This window comes from Ambystoma mexicanum, chromosome 1q (assembly GCF_040938575.1).
Source record: "Ambystoma mexicanum isolate Mex_15411 chromosome 1q, UKY_AmexF1_1, whole genome shotgun sequence".
In the NCBI taxonomy this organism is placed as follows: Eukaryota; Metazoa; Chordata; class Amphibia; order Caudata; family Ambystomatidae; genus Ambystoma; species Ambystoma mexicanum.
In genome coordinates this window covers 1,112,126,397-1,112,146,038 of record NC_090922.1, presented here as the reverse complement: position 1 = coordinate 1,112,146,038, position 19,642 = coordinate 1,112,126,397, and the positions used below count along the sequence as shown (strand labels likewise).

Below are 19,642 nucleotides of genomic sequence, written 5' to 3'. Positions count from 1 at the left end.
GCATTTCATGTGGCCCGGGGCCTGGGGCATTCTGCGAGGCAGCTGTGAGGGGGGGGGGTTGTGCGTTGCCTGCAGCAAGAGAGACTGGAGCCTGCATGGAGGTGGGAGGCTTGATATAAGACGGAGCAGAGGAGTAGCAGAGACAGGAGTGTGACGGGCCCTTTGTCGGAACGTGGAAATCCGGGCACAGCTCCTCCTGTAAAGTTAAGTGACACCCTGGTAAAAGGGGTAACGGGGGATATGCACGAGCGCAGGCTAGCCCTGGGGCAAGTTGGAGACTGATCGCTTGTGGCACCCTTTGCATGGGTGTGCAGTGGGACCAGCTAAGGTCATGCGCCTACAATGCTGGGCACCCGGGGTCACAGTGACGGCAAGGAGTGGGCAGCAGAAAGGACTTACAACCCAGGGCGAGACAGAGGATCTGGTCTGTTGTCCTACGCGTCCGCCAATAAAACTATAGAGGGGGCCCCAAGGTTAGCTGCAATATTACCAGAGGAGGGCCTGTGGTGACGAGAGGTGGATTTTTCCATACACACCGGAAGCAATATTGGTGTGTAGGGACCACAGGGTGCTGGCAGCAGTGGTGCTGTGCTGGGGGACCTGGCTCAGAGAAACGACATGGCTAAAGACAAACCCAACAAAGGGTGTCAACACATACAAGGCGAGTGACCCAATCATGGGCTCATCCCTCACCCAGCTGGATGGGGCTACAGGAACGGACAATCAGGAAGCACAGCTATCCCTCAAAGACGTCATGGCAGCCAGGGTTGAGTGAAGAACCTCGCTGGAAGTTAAAATAGACAGGCTTGCTTAAGGAGGTGTGTCTTCTGCAACAGGACCTGCGGCAGCTTTCCACGAGGGTCAGGGAGGCAAAGCAACGCATCTCTGACTCAGGCGCCTTCAAAAACAAATGACCACAGTATCCTAGAAACTCATCCAGCTGGAATGAAGGGCGTAAGACAACAAAGAATGCTCCAGATGCAACAATCTGCGGATACTGGGGATCCCCGAAAAGGAGGAAGACCCCAGCTCTAGCTGGAAAAATGGTTGGTGGAACTATTAGCCCACAAGAAGCGGTCAAAGTTCTCCTCCATCAAGAGGGCGCATTCGATCCCTATGGGTCGCCATGATCTTGGGGTCCCACCGCGCACCATCATAACACGACTTCTGAACTAGAGGGACCAGGACGCAGTGCTACAATGACAAGAGCATCTGGGCCGATAACGTACTATGGCAGCAGGGTAGGATTCTTCCCAGACTACACTAAGGCCTGTCAATCCTTTGGCTCGGCCAAACGGAAGCTGGCATCCAATGGAATAGAGTGCACCCTCCTCTTCCCGGGGCAATTTAAGATCTACCATAAGGGTCAGTTCACATGTTCAATAGCCCCCTCAGAGGCGTGGAACTGGATAGAAACCCGGATCCTTTGGACTCCGGGCCCCAGAACAGCAGGAGAGAGACATTGGAGGCAGGGGCTCAGTTTAAAAGCGGAATGACTCGGGTCCAATCTTGTGGGGCCTAATTTGGGGCTGCATCTCAATATGGGCGGCGGGCAGGAGGCATGCAGTGGTGACTAGCTGGATGCACAACCCACACAAGGTTGACTATGTTTGCTTGTACCCAGTTGACACGGGACTGGGGCGACAGGTGCTTCTGATTGAATGGGTTGAGAGGGGTGAAGGGGCGGGGGGAGGAGGGAGTTGGGGTGAAGGGAGGGGGGAGTAGGGTGGTCTGGGAGTTGAATGTATTCGGTGGTGGTTGTGTTAGGTTTATTGTCATGCTTGGGTCGCCCTGAGAGTGTGAGATGGGAGATGAATCACAGGACACTTTGGGAGCCGGGAAGGCAAGGAGGAGGGATCAGGTAGTGCCACTCGAGACAATTCTGGGGGACTGATGGCACATGATGGGATTTCTCTGTTGACGTGGAATGTCAATGGGTTAGACTCCAGCATTAAACGGAAACTGGTACTTCAGTTCCTTAATAGATACTCACCGGACATAGCCCTCCTGACCGAAACGCTGTTGGTCAGCAAAGAATGCAAGTTTTTCAAAAGGTCCAATTATGCACTGGCCTACATGCCGGGTCCTCGAGGGTGACATTAGCTCTCATTCATAAAAGGGTACCATTTCAATTGCGGGAGGTTCAGGCTGACCCCAGAGGGTGATTTGTTGTAGTAACAGGGGACCTGTGGTGGATCAGATGGGGTATTGTGGAGGTATATGCACCCCCCCTCTCACGCTTGAGCTGCTGAACGACCTCCAAGCAACAGTCATAGATCAAGCTGCCATGTGGGTGCTGGGGGGGACTTTAATGAGGTCATGGACGTGGGCATAGGTAGAACACATATGGACAACAGAAACCTGACCCTTCCGACGAAGCTACACTCCTTTACATTTGCGTTGGGGCTGGGGCTGGTAGACGTATGGAAGGCATTGCACGGGGCAGAATCTGGGTTCTTGTTCTTTTCTAATGCAGACAAGTCCCTATCAGAGATAATTTCTTTGTCCCACAGGGCATGGCACACAGGTAGCTGACCGCAACATTTCTGGACTGGGGCATCTCTAACCATTCCCCTTTTCTCATAGAGATTAATAGTAGGCAGACAAAGCCTATAGCAGTATGGTGCCTTAATACATGCTAATTAGGCATCCCTGAGGTACTAGAGGGGATAGCCCATAAAACGACGGAATACTTCACCTTAAATGAGGGGTCAGTTGATAACCCGGTAACGCTATGGGACGGCTATAAGGTGGTGCTTTGGGAGAGGCTCTCCCTCGTGGTGGCTCACCGCCGGCAGTATGCCTGGGAAATAGAGTAGGCTGAGGCGCTTGCGATGAGGAGGGAGAAGGAGTTCCTCGAATCGGGGTCCTGGTCACAGCCCTGAATAATGCGGACCTGCATAATGCGAGAACGCCCCATTGGACGGTGCACAGCCAAATTCACAAATCTGGGGACAAGGGAGGGAAAATCTTGGCCTGGCTGGAGAAGCAAGACAGGGGTACGGGCCATTCAAGACACAGGGGAGGATGTTAACGGAGGACTGGGACATTCACAAACTTTTATGAGCAGTTGTACTGCCCCCAGTCAGTAGGGCCCCTGGCAGATGGGCCACATATCCTTGAATCGACAGTGATTCCCCCGTCTCACGGAACAGCAGACACCGAGACTCGACTGAGATCACAGAGGAGGAGGTGGCGACAGCACTTGCCCAGCTTCAATCCGGAAAGACCCAGGACCTAATGGTTTCCCAGTGGAAACTTGGAAGTGGCTGGGAGATTTGATGATGAGCCCATGCATTGCATGTTTATACAATGCAAACAGAATGGATATCTCCCCCTGTACCTTAGGAAGGCATGCATCATGGTGCTCCCGAAGCCGGGAAACTTACGGAACTCTGTACCTCATACAGCCCGATATCACAAATTAATTGAGAGAGTGGGCAGCCTTATGGAACATTATGGGCGGAATGGGATTCAGGGAGGGCTTAGTGTCATGGGTCAGGCTATTATACGATTCTCCAGAGGGGCGATTGTGCGTGTGAATTGGGTTTCTTCCAGGGTCTTTACCTTAGGGTGGGGGACCGAGGATGGGCTGTTCTCTCTACCCTGCGTTTACGATGGCCATAGAGTCGCTGGCCATAAAACTCCGAGCAGCACGGAATGGATGGGATTCACATGGGGGGGTGAGGGGCTGGTTTCACTCTACGCTGATCTTCTCATCTACATTAGTAACCCCGTCACCTCCTGCCCCGCTGTAACAAACACACTAACAGACTATCAGGGGGTTTGCAGACTTAAGGTGAATAAACAAAAATCTTCCCATACTCTATCTCGGGCTTCGAATATCTGGGCATCCATGTTAGCCCGAACCCCAGGGATTTCCTTTGTTCCAACCTGCAACCGGTGACAGATTCTCGGACGACACGGATAACTGGCAGTCCCTTCCACTAACACTGCTAGGCAAGGCAGCCCTCTAAGATGCTGACGCACCCGAGATTTCTTTATGTTCTCCAAAACGCTACTCTCCTTGTCCCTAAGGTGGTTTTTACATCCATCAGTGGCGTTCTCCGGCGGTTGCTCTGGGTAGGGATTGGGGGGTGGGGGGGATGCGACAGCCACGCATCGCTCTCAAAACCCTTCAACGCTTGGTTTGGGGGGGTATTGGTTTGTCCTGCACCCATAGGTTTTACTGGGTGGCGCAACTGAGGATGGTGAATTACTGGCATCATGGTGATCCTAGGCTTCCCCTTATAGGGGGAGAAAGAAGAAGAATGGGACTAAAATCAGCCCTGCAAGTACTGTACAGGGATAAGAAGGTGACCGCAGAATTGCCTGTGATGGCACAGCACATTCAGCAAATTTCGGCAGATGCTCACTATCACATTGGTTGGTGAGGCTAGGGGTGGGGGGGGGCGGGGGAGACCAACGTTAGACCAACATTGGACCAACCCCTCAGGAACAATAGGTACATCCCTGAAATCCTAAAAATGGGCCATTTTGTGAGCTGGGAAGAACAGGGGATTCGGGTCCTTGCAGACCTAATGCGGGAAGGGCATCTCATTCCATTTGGTACACTGCAGGACACTTGAGCGTACAAGGAATAGTATAGACATTTTCAATTAACACATGCCATTGGCTTTCAGTTTCTCTTTTAGAAGGGTATCCGAAGTGCTCACCTTTGGAGGCTAATCTTTTCCCCGAACGAATTATAACTAAAGTCACCTCCATGCTGTATCAGGTACTAACTGCTTTCAGAGCCCAGGAGCTGTACCGAGAGATGGGAGAGGGATGTGGGTCCACTGGAGTCTGAGGAGTGGGTGAAAGCACTCATGTTCCTGCAGGATAAAGGAATAGCCGGTAGGCTTCTCCTAATCCAATATAAAATATTACACCAGGCGTATTACTGCCAGGCAGCAATGGCATGATGGGGGCTGGAGGGTGGTCTACAGTGGTGTGTGCCTGAGGTGTGGGAGGACAGAAGGTACCTTTTTCCACATGTTGTGACTCAATTCAGGACTTCTGGAGGAAGTGCATTTGTAGGATATCTGGTGTCCTGGGGTCTCAAGTTCCACAAGGCACGAAATTGGTGCTACTGGGAATCTGAAGGGGGGGAGGGGGTTAGGGAGTGGCGTTCACCAGACAAGAGAAAACATTCCTCTGACGCTGGGGCAGGGGAAGAGGCTCATGGGTGCAATGTGGGGCTCTGCAGAAAGACCAAGCCTCAGCCGCAGAGGTCGACAGATGTGCATCCTTGGAAAGGCGAATCTATAATGCCAGAGGTTGTGCGCGGAAATTCCACAAAGTGTGGGGGGGATGGGTGGGAGACAAGTGAAGGATGAACAATGTACTGCCCTTGAGTGTTACTGCCTTCCAACTACATAGGATGGAACTACTGCCTGGCACTGCCCTCTCCCTGCTCACCCGTGACCTTTATGTACGCAATGTGACAATATTGATATTATGCAACCACGTTTTGGCAATCTTTTGTTTTATGTGTTTGCTTGAAAAACAAACCGATTTCTTTTTAAAAAAACATCTACAAACCATTTGCCATACAGTCGTATTAGCATGACATGTGAATATCCTACCCTTTTAAAAGCGATATAGTACTATAAATAATCCAACAGACAAATTCGGTTTTGGGGAATGTGTTGAGTTATAGCATGAGCGGTAAAATTCCAACAAGAAACTGTTAATGTCCAAAAATAGACTATTTTACTAAGCAAATTGATTTTCCTGCGGAAAGGATTAAGTTTTACCTTATAAATCTGAGGAATGACGATATAGAAATGCTTGTGTTGTTCACCGTTAAAGTTCTGTAACTGTGCCGCATAATCATTTTTGCTCTCATCCGCCAAGTGCGTTCGCATGTTTAACTGCTGCTTTGCCTGGAATAGAAAACCAGCAGACAAGACATAAAAAACCACCACTGTGGCAATTAAATTATAAATAAATAAAACCAAGGCATTTATTTCTCTGTGCTTAAAAAATTAGTGAAGAAGCATGAAAATGTGTTATACCATTTGTTTGTAGTTATCGAAGAAAAAGCAATTGTCCATTAATTTTTTAAAGGCATTTTTCAATCATTCAAGTATTGTGAGTAGGCTCTTCAATACCCCAAATGGATATATTGAGATTATAAAAGAAAAAGAATGGCTGGAAGAGGGGGAGGCAATAAACTGAACTGGAGAAAAAGTCCACGATGATATATATTAATAAAAAGGATAGAGTAAAAAGAAAGAAAAATTAACAAATGGTTTCGCCTGAAATGCGTCCTTAAAACTATTGTGCGGTCCACAGAGACCAGGTGGAGTTCATTAGGGGGAGACAGGGCTCAGACAACATCCGGAAAGCTATAGACTTGTTGCACTATGGCCAGGGGTCGGATTTGGATGCAAGCGTCCTGTCCCTAGATTCGGAAAAGGCGTTCGACAGGGTGGAGTGGAGATTCATGGAACTTACCCTCCAGAAAATGGGCTTTGGGCCACACATCAGGGATTGGGTGGCGGCTTTATACAAGGCCCCTAAGGCCAGAGTCCAATTGAATGGCGGGTTGTCGGAGCCCTTCCCCCTTTCGCGGGGGACAAGGCAGGGATGCCCACTCTCCCCTTTAATCTATGTCCTCTCCATGGAACCCCTGGCCATAGCAGTCAGAGCTCAATCAGAGATTAAGGGGATTAGGAGGGGGGGAGGTGGAATTTAATCTCTCCCTGTTCGCAGACGATATCCTGGCTTATTTGGTAGACCCGAGATCCTCGCTCCCCCCCGCTCCTGTCCCTGATGACTGCTTTTGGGCGCTTCTAAGGTCTCAAGATCAATGCGTCCAAATCAGTCCTGCTCCCCATGAGAACCCGGGACCCGGGCTTGGACCCTCTTGCCAGCCTGGAAGGAATAACAGTGGGGAAGGCCTCCATTCGATTTAAGGAGGTGGAGGTCAATGATCCTGTCCTGTTACGGCCGCATGACGGCAGTGAAGATGAACATTCTCCAGCGACTATTATATCTTTTCACCGCTCTCCCAACTGTTGTCCCCGACCGGACCTTCAGGGTCCTCCAGAATGCGGTGCGGGAGTTCATATGGCAGGGCAAGACCCCGAGGACCGCAAATAAGATCTTGACCTTACCGAGGGAGGAGGGAGGGTTCGGGTTGCCAGACTTTCAACTTTATTTCCGGGCCGCCCAGCTGCGCGTCCTCCTAGAACACATGAAAGAGGGGATGGACACTTACTGGTCCTATTTGGAGGACATGGACGCTCACCCACTAAAGATTCGGGACCTCCTGTGGGCCCCTAGCAAGTTCATCCCGAACAGAATTAAATCTCACCCAACCTTGGGAGTCCTCTGGACAATCTGGAGGGAAAGCCCCCAGACGGCACACCTAACATCGGCCGTCACCAATGTCATCGCTTTGGGGTCACCCCCTCAAACTGGGAAGCAGGGGGTTCCGCAACGCCCAGTCGTGGTCCGACATGGGAATGGAATGGGCGGGCAAATGTTTAGGGAGGGGGAATTCCGAACATATGAGGAACTGAGAGACGCCCTCGGTCAGGGGTCCCTCTCCATATTTGAATACATCCGCCTGAAGGGAATCCTATGTGACCAGGCCTGGGGCCAGAACCTGAAAAGACAGCTGACCCCCTTCGAGAAACTCCTGGACTCGGCAACCTCCAGGAAGGGTGCGGTATCAGGGATGTATAGGCTACTGAACATGGTTAACCTGGGGGAGAGAAGGGGGTTCCGCACTTTCTGGAATGACTTAGCGGGGGATGAGATCTCGGAGGACGCCTGGTCGAAGATATTTAAAATAGCCTTCCATGGGAACTTATTCACAGCGGACATGGAACACAACTTCAAGATCCTACAGGGGTGGCATAGAGACCCTGTGAAGCGGTCTAAAATATTCACGGGAGTGTGCCCCGCATGCCCAAGGGGATGTGACCAGGTCAGTACGCGAGAGCACATGTGGTGGCACTGCCCGAAAGCTCAGGCATACTGGGAGAAGGTGAGGGGCTGGATCGCCGAAGTTTCTGAAGAGCTTCTCCCCCAGAACCCCCTGACAATGCTGCTGGGCCTCCCCCCGGAGGACACGGACATACCCCGATACCCTAGAATGTGGGAAACAATGTTGAAGGCGGGAAGGGTTGCACTGGCCCAGAAATGGAAGAGCCCGGAGACCCCTTCGAAGGAGGACTGGCTAAAAAAGGTAAAAAACATGTTCCTGATGGATAAATGGACGGCAATGATGAACAATGACTTGGGCTCTTTCCAACCAAACTGGTACGGGGTACAGCAGACATGGGGTTGGAATGTGCATTGATCTTCAGGGGGGGGGGGAACAAGGAGTGGACAGGGCCCACGGCCCAGGGGACGATGGTAGTTAATCAGCCATCCATGTATTCAACGCTCTCGCTCTTTCTCGAGCTCCAGACCTTCGGAGCTTTCTTAGCGGCTCCCCAGCAAGATGTTTCTATGGGGACTACGTTTTTTGGGGGGGTGGGTGCGTTTGGGGAGGGTGATGGGGGGGGGGTCTTTAGGCCAGTTATTTGCACAATTCGTGAAAATATCTTGCGCCTTTTTGTTATATCATGAAAATACCAATAAAACAAAGTTTAAAAAAAAAAAACTATTGTGCAGTGTGAAAAAAAAAACCAGCAAAAACAGAAAGTAGGTAAAGATGGGGGGTTGAATAAGAAGGCATTTGGGGGTGGGAGCCATTGCATAAAGAGCAGGAGGGGGGTAAAATGAAAAGCAATTTGCACAGTATGTATGGAAAAAAACAAACCGAAGACATAGAATGTCTCCTATTGTTAGTACTAGGATAGGGAGATTGTAAAGCAGTGCTGCTTTATTTATTTATTTTGATATTTGTAGAGCGCGCCGAACCAAAGGGCATCTTGGCGCTGGTTACAGTAAAGCTTGATAGAAGTATTGTTACATGCATACTTGAGGTCACTTGTTACAGTACGACATGAAGTATGGTACTATTACTTACACACATGAAGGTTATACATACAGAGTAGTCATGGTAGCATCAGTGGATTTTAGGTCTTGCATGAAAAGCCATGTTTTTAGGCTTTTGTGGAAGGACCAGAAGGATGATTCTGATCCAAGGGATAGAGTAAGTGTGTTCCAATGTTTTGCCACCACAACAGGGCAGCTGCAGCCTCCTGCCTTGTGAAGCATGAATACGGATGGTGAGGAGGTACAAGAAGGCGGCCCAGGTAGGTCTCTTGGATTGTGATTTAGCACATTTTCTGGATAAATATTTAGGGGTAGTGTTAGATAAACATGTGTGCGATAGAGGCAAGGTTTTGAACACAATCCGTTCGCAAACCCATAGCCAGTGGGCTTTCCGTCTGGCAGTGGAAATATGCTCTTTTTTGGAATGTTCAAAGCGGCTCTTAGTGCCTTATTTTGTATGATCTGAAGTTTTTTGGTGTTGCGTGAAGTCCAGCCTGTGAATAGGGCATTTCAGCAGTCAATCCAGGAGAGTATGAGTGCTCTGGCAATCGTGATGCAGCTATCAGAGGTCAGGAATGGTGTATATGTGTTTATAAGTCTCGATGTGTATGTGGCCGCCGAGGCGATGGCATTTACATGTCTCATTAGAGAGAGTGCGGAGTCCAAGTAGACCCCAGAGTTGTTACTTCTTTGGAGATGTGATAGTTTGTCGATGATGAATGATTTGTAGTCATTCTTCAGTTTGTTTAGACGTGCTTGCGTTCCCACTAGGAGCAGATCGTTTTTTTCATCATTTAGACATAGTGCATGTTGAGCCACCCAGGCCTGGATGATATGATATATTTTGCTCAAACTGTTGGAGTCGCCATAGTTGCCTGAGATGGGAAGGAGGATCTGGTTGTCATCCACATAGTTAGTGTAGGAAATACCCAGGTCGTCGAGGTCGAAGAGGAGCTTCGTAAAGATGTTGTATAGTGTCGGGGAGATACAGGAGCTTTGGGGAACACTGCAAGTGACTAAGGCTAGCGGGGCAGCTGCTGAATTGGAGAAGACCCTCATTGTTTGATTGGAAAGGAAGGACTTAATACAGGCTGTAACTTTAGCAAAAAAGGGGGCCACTGAGGAGAGGTGTTGGCCAAGGAATTTATGGTCCACTAAATCAAAAGCCGATGAGGTCCAGCAGAAGGAGGAGGAAGGCCAGATTTCCGTTGTTTAAGATCTTGTCCATTTGGAGTGCTGATTCCGTTCCATGACCCGGACGGAAACCAGATGGCGCAGGCAAAGGAGGTTGTTAGTTTCAAGGTAATTTTGGATTTGTAGGTATGCTGCTCTATCCAGTATTTTAAGTAGGAAGGGGACTATCTTGATGGGGCAGAAGTTGGTGGGGGTATTTGGGTATTTGAGCGGACTCCAAGGTGTGATGCCTTGACAGTTACAAAAGCAGCCAGATCGATGGTACCTGTGTCAACAGTGATTATGGAGGCAACAGGCTTTGATATGAATGTGGCATCAATATTGGGGAGGTCAACAGGCCTTACAATACATGTGGCATCCAAAATAGTAGGGGCAACAGGCTTCAGTATACATGAGGCATCAGTATGAGTGGGTTCAACAGGCTTTGCAAAACATGAATCAACAATTGTAAGGGCAACAGGCCTTGCAATACATGTGGCATCAATATTGGGGAGGTCAACAGGCCTTACAATACATGTGGCATCCAAAATAGTAGGGGCAACAGGCTTCAGTATACATGAGGCATCAGTATGAGTGGGTTCAACAGGCTTTGCAAAACATGAATCACAATTGTAAGGGCAACAGGCCTTGCAATACATGTGGCATCAATATTGGGGAGGTCAACAGGCCTTACAATACATGTGGCATCCAAAATAGTAGGGGCAACAGGCTTCAGTATACATGAGGCATCAGTATGAGTGGGTTCAACAGGCTTTGCAAAACATGAATCAACAATTGTAAGGGCAACAGGCCTTGCAATACGTGTGGCATCAAAAATAGTGGGGGCAACATGCTTCAACATGCATGAAGCATCACTGTTCGTGGGGTCAACAGGCTTTGAAATACATGTGGCACCAATATTAGTAGGGTCAGCAGGCTTTGAAATACATGTGGTCTCTAGGATAGTGGGAGCAACAGACTTCACCATGCATTTGGTAACTATTAGTAGGGTCACCAGGCTTTGAGATGCATGTGGTTTCAAGAGTTCTGCAGGCAACAGGCTTTGCAATACGTATGGCATCAAGAATTGTGGAGGCAACAGGCTTCAGAATACAAATGTCAGATATTGCAGAAGTGGCCTGTTCCAAGATTTCTGCAGCATTGCTAATTCTGAGTGCATCTGGTTCCAAGGTACATGTGGCACTGGCAGTCATAAGGGTAGTGGGCTACAGTGTGCACGACTTGACAGTCATTTCAGTGTTGGTGTTAGAAGTAGCAGATAGCGTTTTGATAATTTAGGATGTGATTGGGGCGGCAGAATCAGGTGCTGCTGTGCCCATGCCTCCTTCAATGGCAGTAGGGCGGCCCGAGACAATGGATGGGGTAGGGGCTTGCGGCGGTTTGCGGAGTGCATGCGAGTCTAATCTTTTGTTGCCGGGATGAGCATGCTGTGTTTTTCTTTTGTCGCCATTGCAGTCGGCGCGGGTACGCATATTTATGGTGCACCTTTATGGTGCACTGTTGGGCCGAAGAGGCTTGGAGATTGTGAGGCGCCTGGGGCGAGGACTAAAGCCAAGGTGCATATTCCTGATCTTAGGTGGTAGGGGGTTAGCTGTTGGGCGAGGGTGTCTTTTTGCTATCCGTGATGCAAGGTGTGTGTTTGTGTGACCAGGGGCATGGATTGGATGCCCCATGGGTGCCATAGAGCATTGAGGATGCCGACTTCCTGGAAATGGTACAGTGCAGCAAGGCATCAGGTAGGACGCTGGTAGGCAGTACATTAGAGCAATGTGGCAAGGCATGTGACATTTTTGTGGCAAACGTGCATTTCCATTAGTACTCGTGGTGCAGTACATAACTTAAGGGATGGGGGGGGGGCTGGCCCCTGGCTTCCAGCGGCCTGACTGGGCCAGACTGGACAAAACAATGTCCTTGGAAGGCGGCCGGCAACATCTGCCGGCTCCCAGTACCAATACATGAAGTAGCCTGGAGCAGCCAATGGGGTTGCTGCGAGGGTGGGACAATGGGCCAGCAGGGCCCTACTTCGTTTTCCCTTTTCCCCTGCAGCGGCCATCTTACTCCTAAAGCTGTGATCCCAGCCTCAGGGCCTTCTAGGAGGTGGGGGGCAGGGGGGGCACCCTTCTCCTACCAGGGGCCAGACAGGTCAAAATGATGTCCTTGGAAGGGTCTTCTAGGAGGCCAGAGGGGGGTGCGGGGTGGATGGACACACACCCTTCTCCAACCAGCAGCGAGACAGGACAAAAAAAAAAAAAAACACACGTGTATGTTAAACACAAATACCTATATACCACTTCAAAAGTACCACAAATATCCTCTTTATAACTCAGCCGAAAGCAGCAGAGCCTAACAGCAGCCCCCAAACACTGCTTCCATAGTAAATTGAAACCCTGGAAGGAGCGGCGTGGCGAGTCCAAGTTATTTGGTCTGAAGGTAGGCATTTAATAGATGCCAGCAAAAATGCTTAATCATGACCTATTTCCCACCCCCAAACCGTATCGGGTCACTTTACTGCACTTCGAATCACTCATTCAAAAGCACTGTCACCATCACTCTCGCCAATCCACCAATACAGGAGAGGGCTAAGTGTGGTGGCTAAGTGTGGTACAGAAAAGTGAAATAGAAACCCCTCTACATGGGGGCGAGGAGCATGGGTATAGATAGTGGGGTAAAAGTTAAATACATTCTTAAAACATTTCCACATATATTTGTCTAAAAATCAATTATAGCACTTAATACGCCTCTAAAATATATATCTTGCACAAATTCAGAATTTAATATATTACATCAAAGTAAAGGTCAAATATTTAACGAATAAATGTAAACTTTAATCTTGCTTAGGAGAAATAGTTTAAGTGATAGTCAAATGGAGTTGTATTATTTTCCAAGCGTTTAAGATAACTAGATAGTGCAACAATTAAATAAACTGTTTATACAGACTTACAAGCGATGCTTTATATGCTTGTATTTCCAATATTAAGAAGCCTTAGCGCTTAATTAAGGCAAAGTCCTGTGGCTTTTTATAGGCGGGGCAGAAGAATAAGAAGCGAGTGGCTCATCACAGAAAGCACAATACATGCATTTTGCAGAAGAGCCATTATTTCACAAGACTGTAGAAACAAACCAAAGCAAGACACCCAAACAAACCAAAGCAAGACACCCAAACAAACCAAAGCAAGACACCCAAACAAACCAAAGCAAGACACCCAAACAAACCAAAGCAAGACACCCAAACAAACATCTAGCAATAAGGTTTTTGCAAGAGTTGGCTTCAGTACATCGAGGTACTCTTCAAATCCTAGGGTACTTTGAACTATTAAATACGGAGAGGATGCGCTATAGACAGAGCAGGTATTCAATGTTACCAATCTTGGTAAGCATCCATTAGGAGTCTTGGTACAAGAACCATAACAGGAATCTGTACAAAGGACCTGTAAATTCAAGGGTCCATAACATGAACTCCACAAAACCAAACAGGATACTGTCCAAACTATGGGATGCCAAGGGGTGTTTTGCAAAGCTTTGCGATAGACCAGAAAATCTTAATCATAATAATCAATCATTATTCCATCTTTTAACCATTAGGAGAGGTTTCATTTTGACAGCATAGGACAGATATATTTCAGACACAGCTCAAGTTTGCCATGACTTGCTGAGGCAATGGGAGGGAGCCGCAATAGACTTAGTATTTTATTTTCTCTGCACTTCAGAAAAATGATTCTACTGCGGCCCCAAATCTCTATTCCACAAGTGAAGCAGATACCGCTTGAGTTTTATACACCTGGCGTGCGATAGTGCCCTAGCACCTGGAAAAATTAACTGCTGACTCGCCCCTCTATGCCAACAAACGCACACTTTCATCTGACTGGACCAGTTGGTGGATTTATGAACTCACACCCCTGGGTAATTAAACAATCCTCATACTATGTGTTCCCTGTCGTTGGTAGATTTTAAACGCTGTGGTCACAGTCCTTTGGAATGGCCAGCCATAACATTTGTCTTGGAAATCTATATTTTCAGACCTTTCTCTAAGGAGGGTGAATTAAATTGAATTGGTGTTGATGACGCTCAAGGGTCTTGGAAGTGAGAGCAGCATTATCATCCACAAAGAAAAGAACAGCACATTTACAGCCCACCAAGACAGGTCGCATCCAACTCTAATTTAGTGTTCGCAACTGCTAAATTGTTAATGTTCAAAGAAGACTATAGGGGAGCATGGACCACCCGCCGACACCTTTACTTATGGAAAATGGGTGTCGTACATTTGCCTGCCAAGCACCATTTGACACAGCACAATTATCAGAATGAATAGGTTGTATTGCTGATCAAAGGCAGGGAGGAATCGAAAGGTTTTCCATTGACTAAAGTTGTGAGCGAGGAAATGCATCAAAAGGAGTTTGAAAATCTATAAAAGATAAGTAAACTAGCTGTTCAAATGTTGGCAGGTGAATCCAAGAGAGCTAGGGAACAATAACTTGTGTCATTGACGGTCCCCTTTTTAAAAAATAATAATGTAAGACCGGGTTTATATTGGCACCTTGACAACAGCAAGGTACACCCTGTATAACAGCAAACTCATTGCAAAAGTTTACTAAAAATGGATTCCTTATCGAGGGTTCGGTTTAAAAGGTCAACTGGGATAAAGTCCAAGCCTGTTGACTGTTCAGCTTTCTGGGAAGACCAGGATGCTTAGCTCTCCCCTTCACTAAAAACCATTGGTTAAGCAGTGCATACAAAAGGAGCATGTTTACAATACTTTGCTACCTAGAGTGAGAGTTAGATGCTACTGAAGAGGTGATTTCAAAGTTATAGAAGGAAAGAAAATGCTATCAGCTGGATTTGTATTGGCCACCCTACCCATGGTAATTTCCTAAAATCCTTTTACCCCCCAAAGGAAGTATTTTTACGGTATTCTATTTATGCGAGTACTCATCCTTTATCACCAGATCTTTAAAATTGTTCCTCTTTATTGCCACTGCCAATCTAGCTCTCCCTTTCAAACACCAACTCCAAATAAAGGTACTTTTTGGCAGATCTCCGTTCTGCATTAAACCACCTTTCACTTTTAGAACGGCATAAACGTTACTGACGGGGTGACAAAAGGTTTTAATGCTTGGGTAACCTGATAAATATATAGAGCTAGAAGTATATGTTGAAAGAATGTTCTGCCAAAATACCTAGGTTACTTTACAAAAGAGGGATATTGTTCTCTCTTTGACCATCACAATCTTTTATTGTTTGAAGTGGTATGAATTTTAATATTGCGAGGACTCTGTGCCATTTAGGCCCAGCTTGTTTTAGGACTGTTCTATACACCACCAATGAATGAAATCACCACTTCACAAGTGTTGTGAATTGAATGCCCAGAGAAGCGTAGATGAGCGTTAACGCATCATGCGTTATCATGCACTCGGCTCCGGCAAAACTTCGCGCATGGGCAGCAAGGTATATGTCTAGCACCCCACAACGGAGAGATTGGAGAGGTGCAGTTAGTTTCCCTGATATAATAACAATGAGAAAAGTGCAGGGGACATCTGCAGATATTCAAAATTTCAATTGATGGACTACCAGTGGGCATGGTTAAGATGGCCATCTACGGGAAGCGTTCTCCACTTCAAACCTGATAAGAGTATTATTTTCCCCAGTTTAATAAGAACCGTCCTTCATATACTCAGCAAGATAGCTCAGGGAGCTAAGCATTAAGAGTGACGGGCACTGCACAGATCAGACAGTGATGAGCGCACAGTCTGTTTGACTGCACAGCACAACACTGGCTTGCAAGGTGCAGTGAAACGGAGGTGCGCAGGGGAGTGCTTTGGACACCGGCTCAATGCTGATGTTGGGGAGCCACGTGCATTTTTGAATTGTGAGACAAGTTACCTAGCCGCGTTGCGGGCACCCCTCATTGACACATTAGGCCGCAGGGGGTGGAGGTGTGTGCATCTTTATTGTGGTGGCCTGATTCAGAGGAGAAGACATTAGAGCCAGAGGATATAGTCTGGCTGACACTGCATGGTTTAGCTGACTGAACAGGCAGCCGGGGAAGCTGGAGCATGACAATGTGAAGGTTGGAGAAGCGCAGTGGCCTGGACTGCCTCGCCCTGGAAGGCAGAGGCACACTGGAGGTAGGGTAGTTTAGCCGAGGTTCTGTGGTCACCAGAAGCCCTGAAGGTGGTTCAGAGAAGTGCAAGATGGAAGAGGAGGCATGAGGATTGATCTGGTCCCGCTAGGGGACTCAGCCCATAAACATCAGTTTGGAATGAGTGGGTATGCTCATTTCCCCCTCATTGTGCAGTAAAAACCTCAAATATAACTTATCTATAATGGAACAAATTCTGTGCTGGTGACACACTCTCCTCAACCATAGCATACAATAAGATGCAGCCCCAAACAAATTGAAACATGGAGACCCCCGGAGTAATGAGTCTATAGTAAAGAAAAAGGGTGAGTCTGGCAATGCAGGATATTGGGGACATTCTTGCAGAAATTAAAGAACTGCACTCAGAAGCAAAATCATCCATAGCTGAAATGAGGGGCAAGAAAGAAAATGTGGACGATAATAAGCAGACAGCATACATTCAGGAATTAATGTACGATACCTGTCTGGCTAAGTTGGAGGCATGAAATAAAGAGTTGAAATTCGATGTGGAGAACAGAGAGGCAGTATAATTTGAGAATCTTTGATATACCTGAAATGGAAGGTGATCTGCTGGTCAAGGTGGACAAGGGGGTTAAGGAAATAGAGTACATTGTTTCAGGACTATGGCAGTTTCGACTTCGAGATCAATTTAGAGCACAAAAGAGGCAGGACAGCGAAGGAACCCAGATCAATAATTCTGTGCTTTCATTATTACTATGACAGAGTCTGAATTCTCAGCAAAATGAGAGCGAAGGAATTCCTGGACTTGAAGGTTAATAAGATACACCTTATCCAAGACATTTCAGCATTAAGACTTGTAGAAAGGCAGGAATGCCAGCCGCTGACTATATGGCCGAGAGAGTAATGGATTCCCCATTTACACTGATATATGAGGTACAACAGGAATCTTACACCTTGCAAGACCTGGAAGAGATTGAAACAATACGTTTAGGTTGCACCCGAGGAAGAGGGACATCACCAAAGGCAAGCTCCGGAGGAGTGTGCCCAGGGAAATGGTGTGGAAACAGAAGAAAAAGCATACAGCTCTATGGAACAAGGACATTTAAGAAACTGAACACCACACCTGGCAGAGAAATAGAAGGTTTAGAGATTCCGGAGACTGACAAAATGACTGCTTTTGAAAAGCTGGGGAAGGGAATTGGTGGAGGGGGTGATCAAGAGAAGGGTTTTGTTTGGCTTGGAGCCATTTGGTATTGTGCGGAGTAGGTTGGGGAAGTAGAGGTAAGACCCCCAAAGAGGAAGGAAGTAGTGTGTGATTAAAAGGAAATTGGGCTCTTCTGAAATTTAGTCGAGTTGTGAAAAGATAAAGGTGTTGGAGCGGGTGGAGGAAAATCGCAGCCCTTGTAGCACTTTAGAATGCAATTAAGGAGGAGACAGGAAGAGGCCTTGATACAAATTAAGAGGACAGATCTAGTGTTGGAGATCCACAGGATGAGTGAATGGAGAATGGGCAGCTTGAATGAATAATGTAGTTTGGCATTTACCAGGAGTTGGGGAGGGGGTTAAGGATGCATCTCAGTGGTACTGTGTCATCGGGATGCATGGTAGGCAGACGAGTAGTGAATTTCCGAAGCTGTAGATTTGTTCAACTCCCAATAATGATGGCCACTAGCTACATTGAATGTGAAAGGGTCGAATTATCCAGAGCCAGCAAAGCTCTTACAGGGTATTTAAGAGGAACTTCATTGGACGTTATGTTTTTGCAGGAAACCCAGTACAAGAGGGTGCATGAGACTGACAGAGGGTTACTGGTATGGGAGCCTTGTATTGGAAAGCTAAGGATTCCAAGAAAGCGGGTGGGACTGGTTCTGAATAAGCGCCATAGGATGAGGGAGTCTCTGAAAATACGCTCCTGCAAGGGAGAGGTGAAAGGAATACTTCCCAGGTTTTGTGGGGTGTATTGCCCCAACCAAAGACAGATACATTTCCTTCAGAAGGCACTGGATAAAATGATGGGGCTAGCTATGGGAATATAGATAATAGGAGGAGATCTGAATTTAGTTCTGGGCCCTGCAGTAGTCAGATACTTCTTGGTATTGAGTGAGTGGGCTAGCGCGCTTCAAGAAATTCCAGGACACGTTAGATTAAGGATTGATAAATAGATGGGGCGTTTGTAACCCCATGATGAAAGTCTACCTTCTACTCCCACTCTCATGGGAGTACATCTAATATAGCTGATATCCTGCTGAGTGAAGGCCAGAGGGACGTCAGACTCATGGTTACATCATGAGACGACAGGCTCATTAGATTTGCACCAGATTGAACACTGCAAGGGGGGTGGCAATGCAATGACCTCATTAACCAAAAAATGCCCATCTTTCAATATGTTTGAAGACATTAGGTTGGTCTTTGAGACCAATGAAGATTAGGTTTCCTCTGACGTTTTGTGGGGCTCCCTAGATAGCTGGTTACAAGACTGGAGTGTTTCCTCTTGGACCTAATCCATTCAGACAAGATGGGATTCATTCGGGTAGGTCAGGCATTGGAACCGGGCCCTGTGGCTTCCTCTTCTGGATCACCAACACCAAGGTGTGGAGGGTCAACAGGATTCCCAGAGAGCCATCCCTCAGCTGATCTAGCCTGATTGGGTCACTGGGCCCCAAGCCGTCATAGTCTTCCTCTTCCAGGTCCTCATGGACAGTGTGCAAGGATTCCAGGTCCTCGTCGTCTTCCATGGTTTGAGCCACAGCCTGGGACTGATCCAGGGCCTCCTTCCACCCTGGCGGGGCTGGCGCTGCGCTCTGAGACGGTGTCCCCTTTTCCGGCATGCCAGCAGACTTTGCCAAAGTCACTGCAGAGGTTTCGCCCCTCGGAGCAGGGATACCTTCTGCGCTGCGGGGGCTACCTTCACCAGGTGAGCCCCAAAAACCGTTGAGAGCAGGCGCCATCAACTGTATCGTCGACAAAGTCTTATCCTGTGCTGATTGGGCAGTTGGGCCTTCTCCTCGGTTGCTCGGGCTTCTCCCGCAGTTTAGTCGGGTTGGACAAATTCCTTTGAGGAGGAGCTTGATTGCCATCTTGCAATGGAGGCGGAGGGTGATGTCGATCGCGCCCTGTCCACCGTGGGACCCACTTCCGCTGTGACTCCGGTGGAACCCGGACTTGCAGTTCTTGGCCTCATCTTGGGCCCCCACAGATGAGGCACCCTCAAAGGAATTAGAAGACCACTCCTCAGACCGGCCAGTCCTGGGTGAGGCATGACACTACTCTGAGCACGGGGCAGAAGCCTTGCCGTTTAGCCACGCCGTCAGTCTACCGTGCCTATCTGTCTCCGTTGTAGGTGAATTTCAGCGCCCTCAAGGGTGAAGATCGTTGAAGATTCCAGAAGGT

The 19,642-nt window shown here is 48.0% G+C and overlaps 1 protein-coding gene across 3 annotated transcripts in view; it reads right to left on the bottom strand.

Annotated features, from left to right (window-relative positions):
• FNBP1L (formin binding protein 1 like) overlaps window positions 1-19,642 on the bottom strand; it is a 1,167,050-nt gene that overhangs the window by 521,072 nt on the left and 626,336 nt on the right. For all 3 annotated transcript variants that reach the window (XM_069641836.1, XM_069641837.1, XM_069641838.1), the window contains exon 7: window positions 5,760-5,888. In XM_069641836.1, the coding sequence (XP_069497937.1) occupies window positions 5,760-5,888 (129 nt within the window). The remainder of the gene's footprint in view (window positions 1-5,759; window positions 5,889-19,642) is intronic.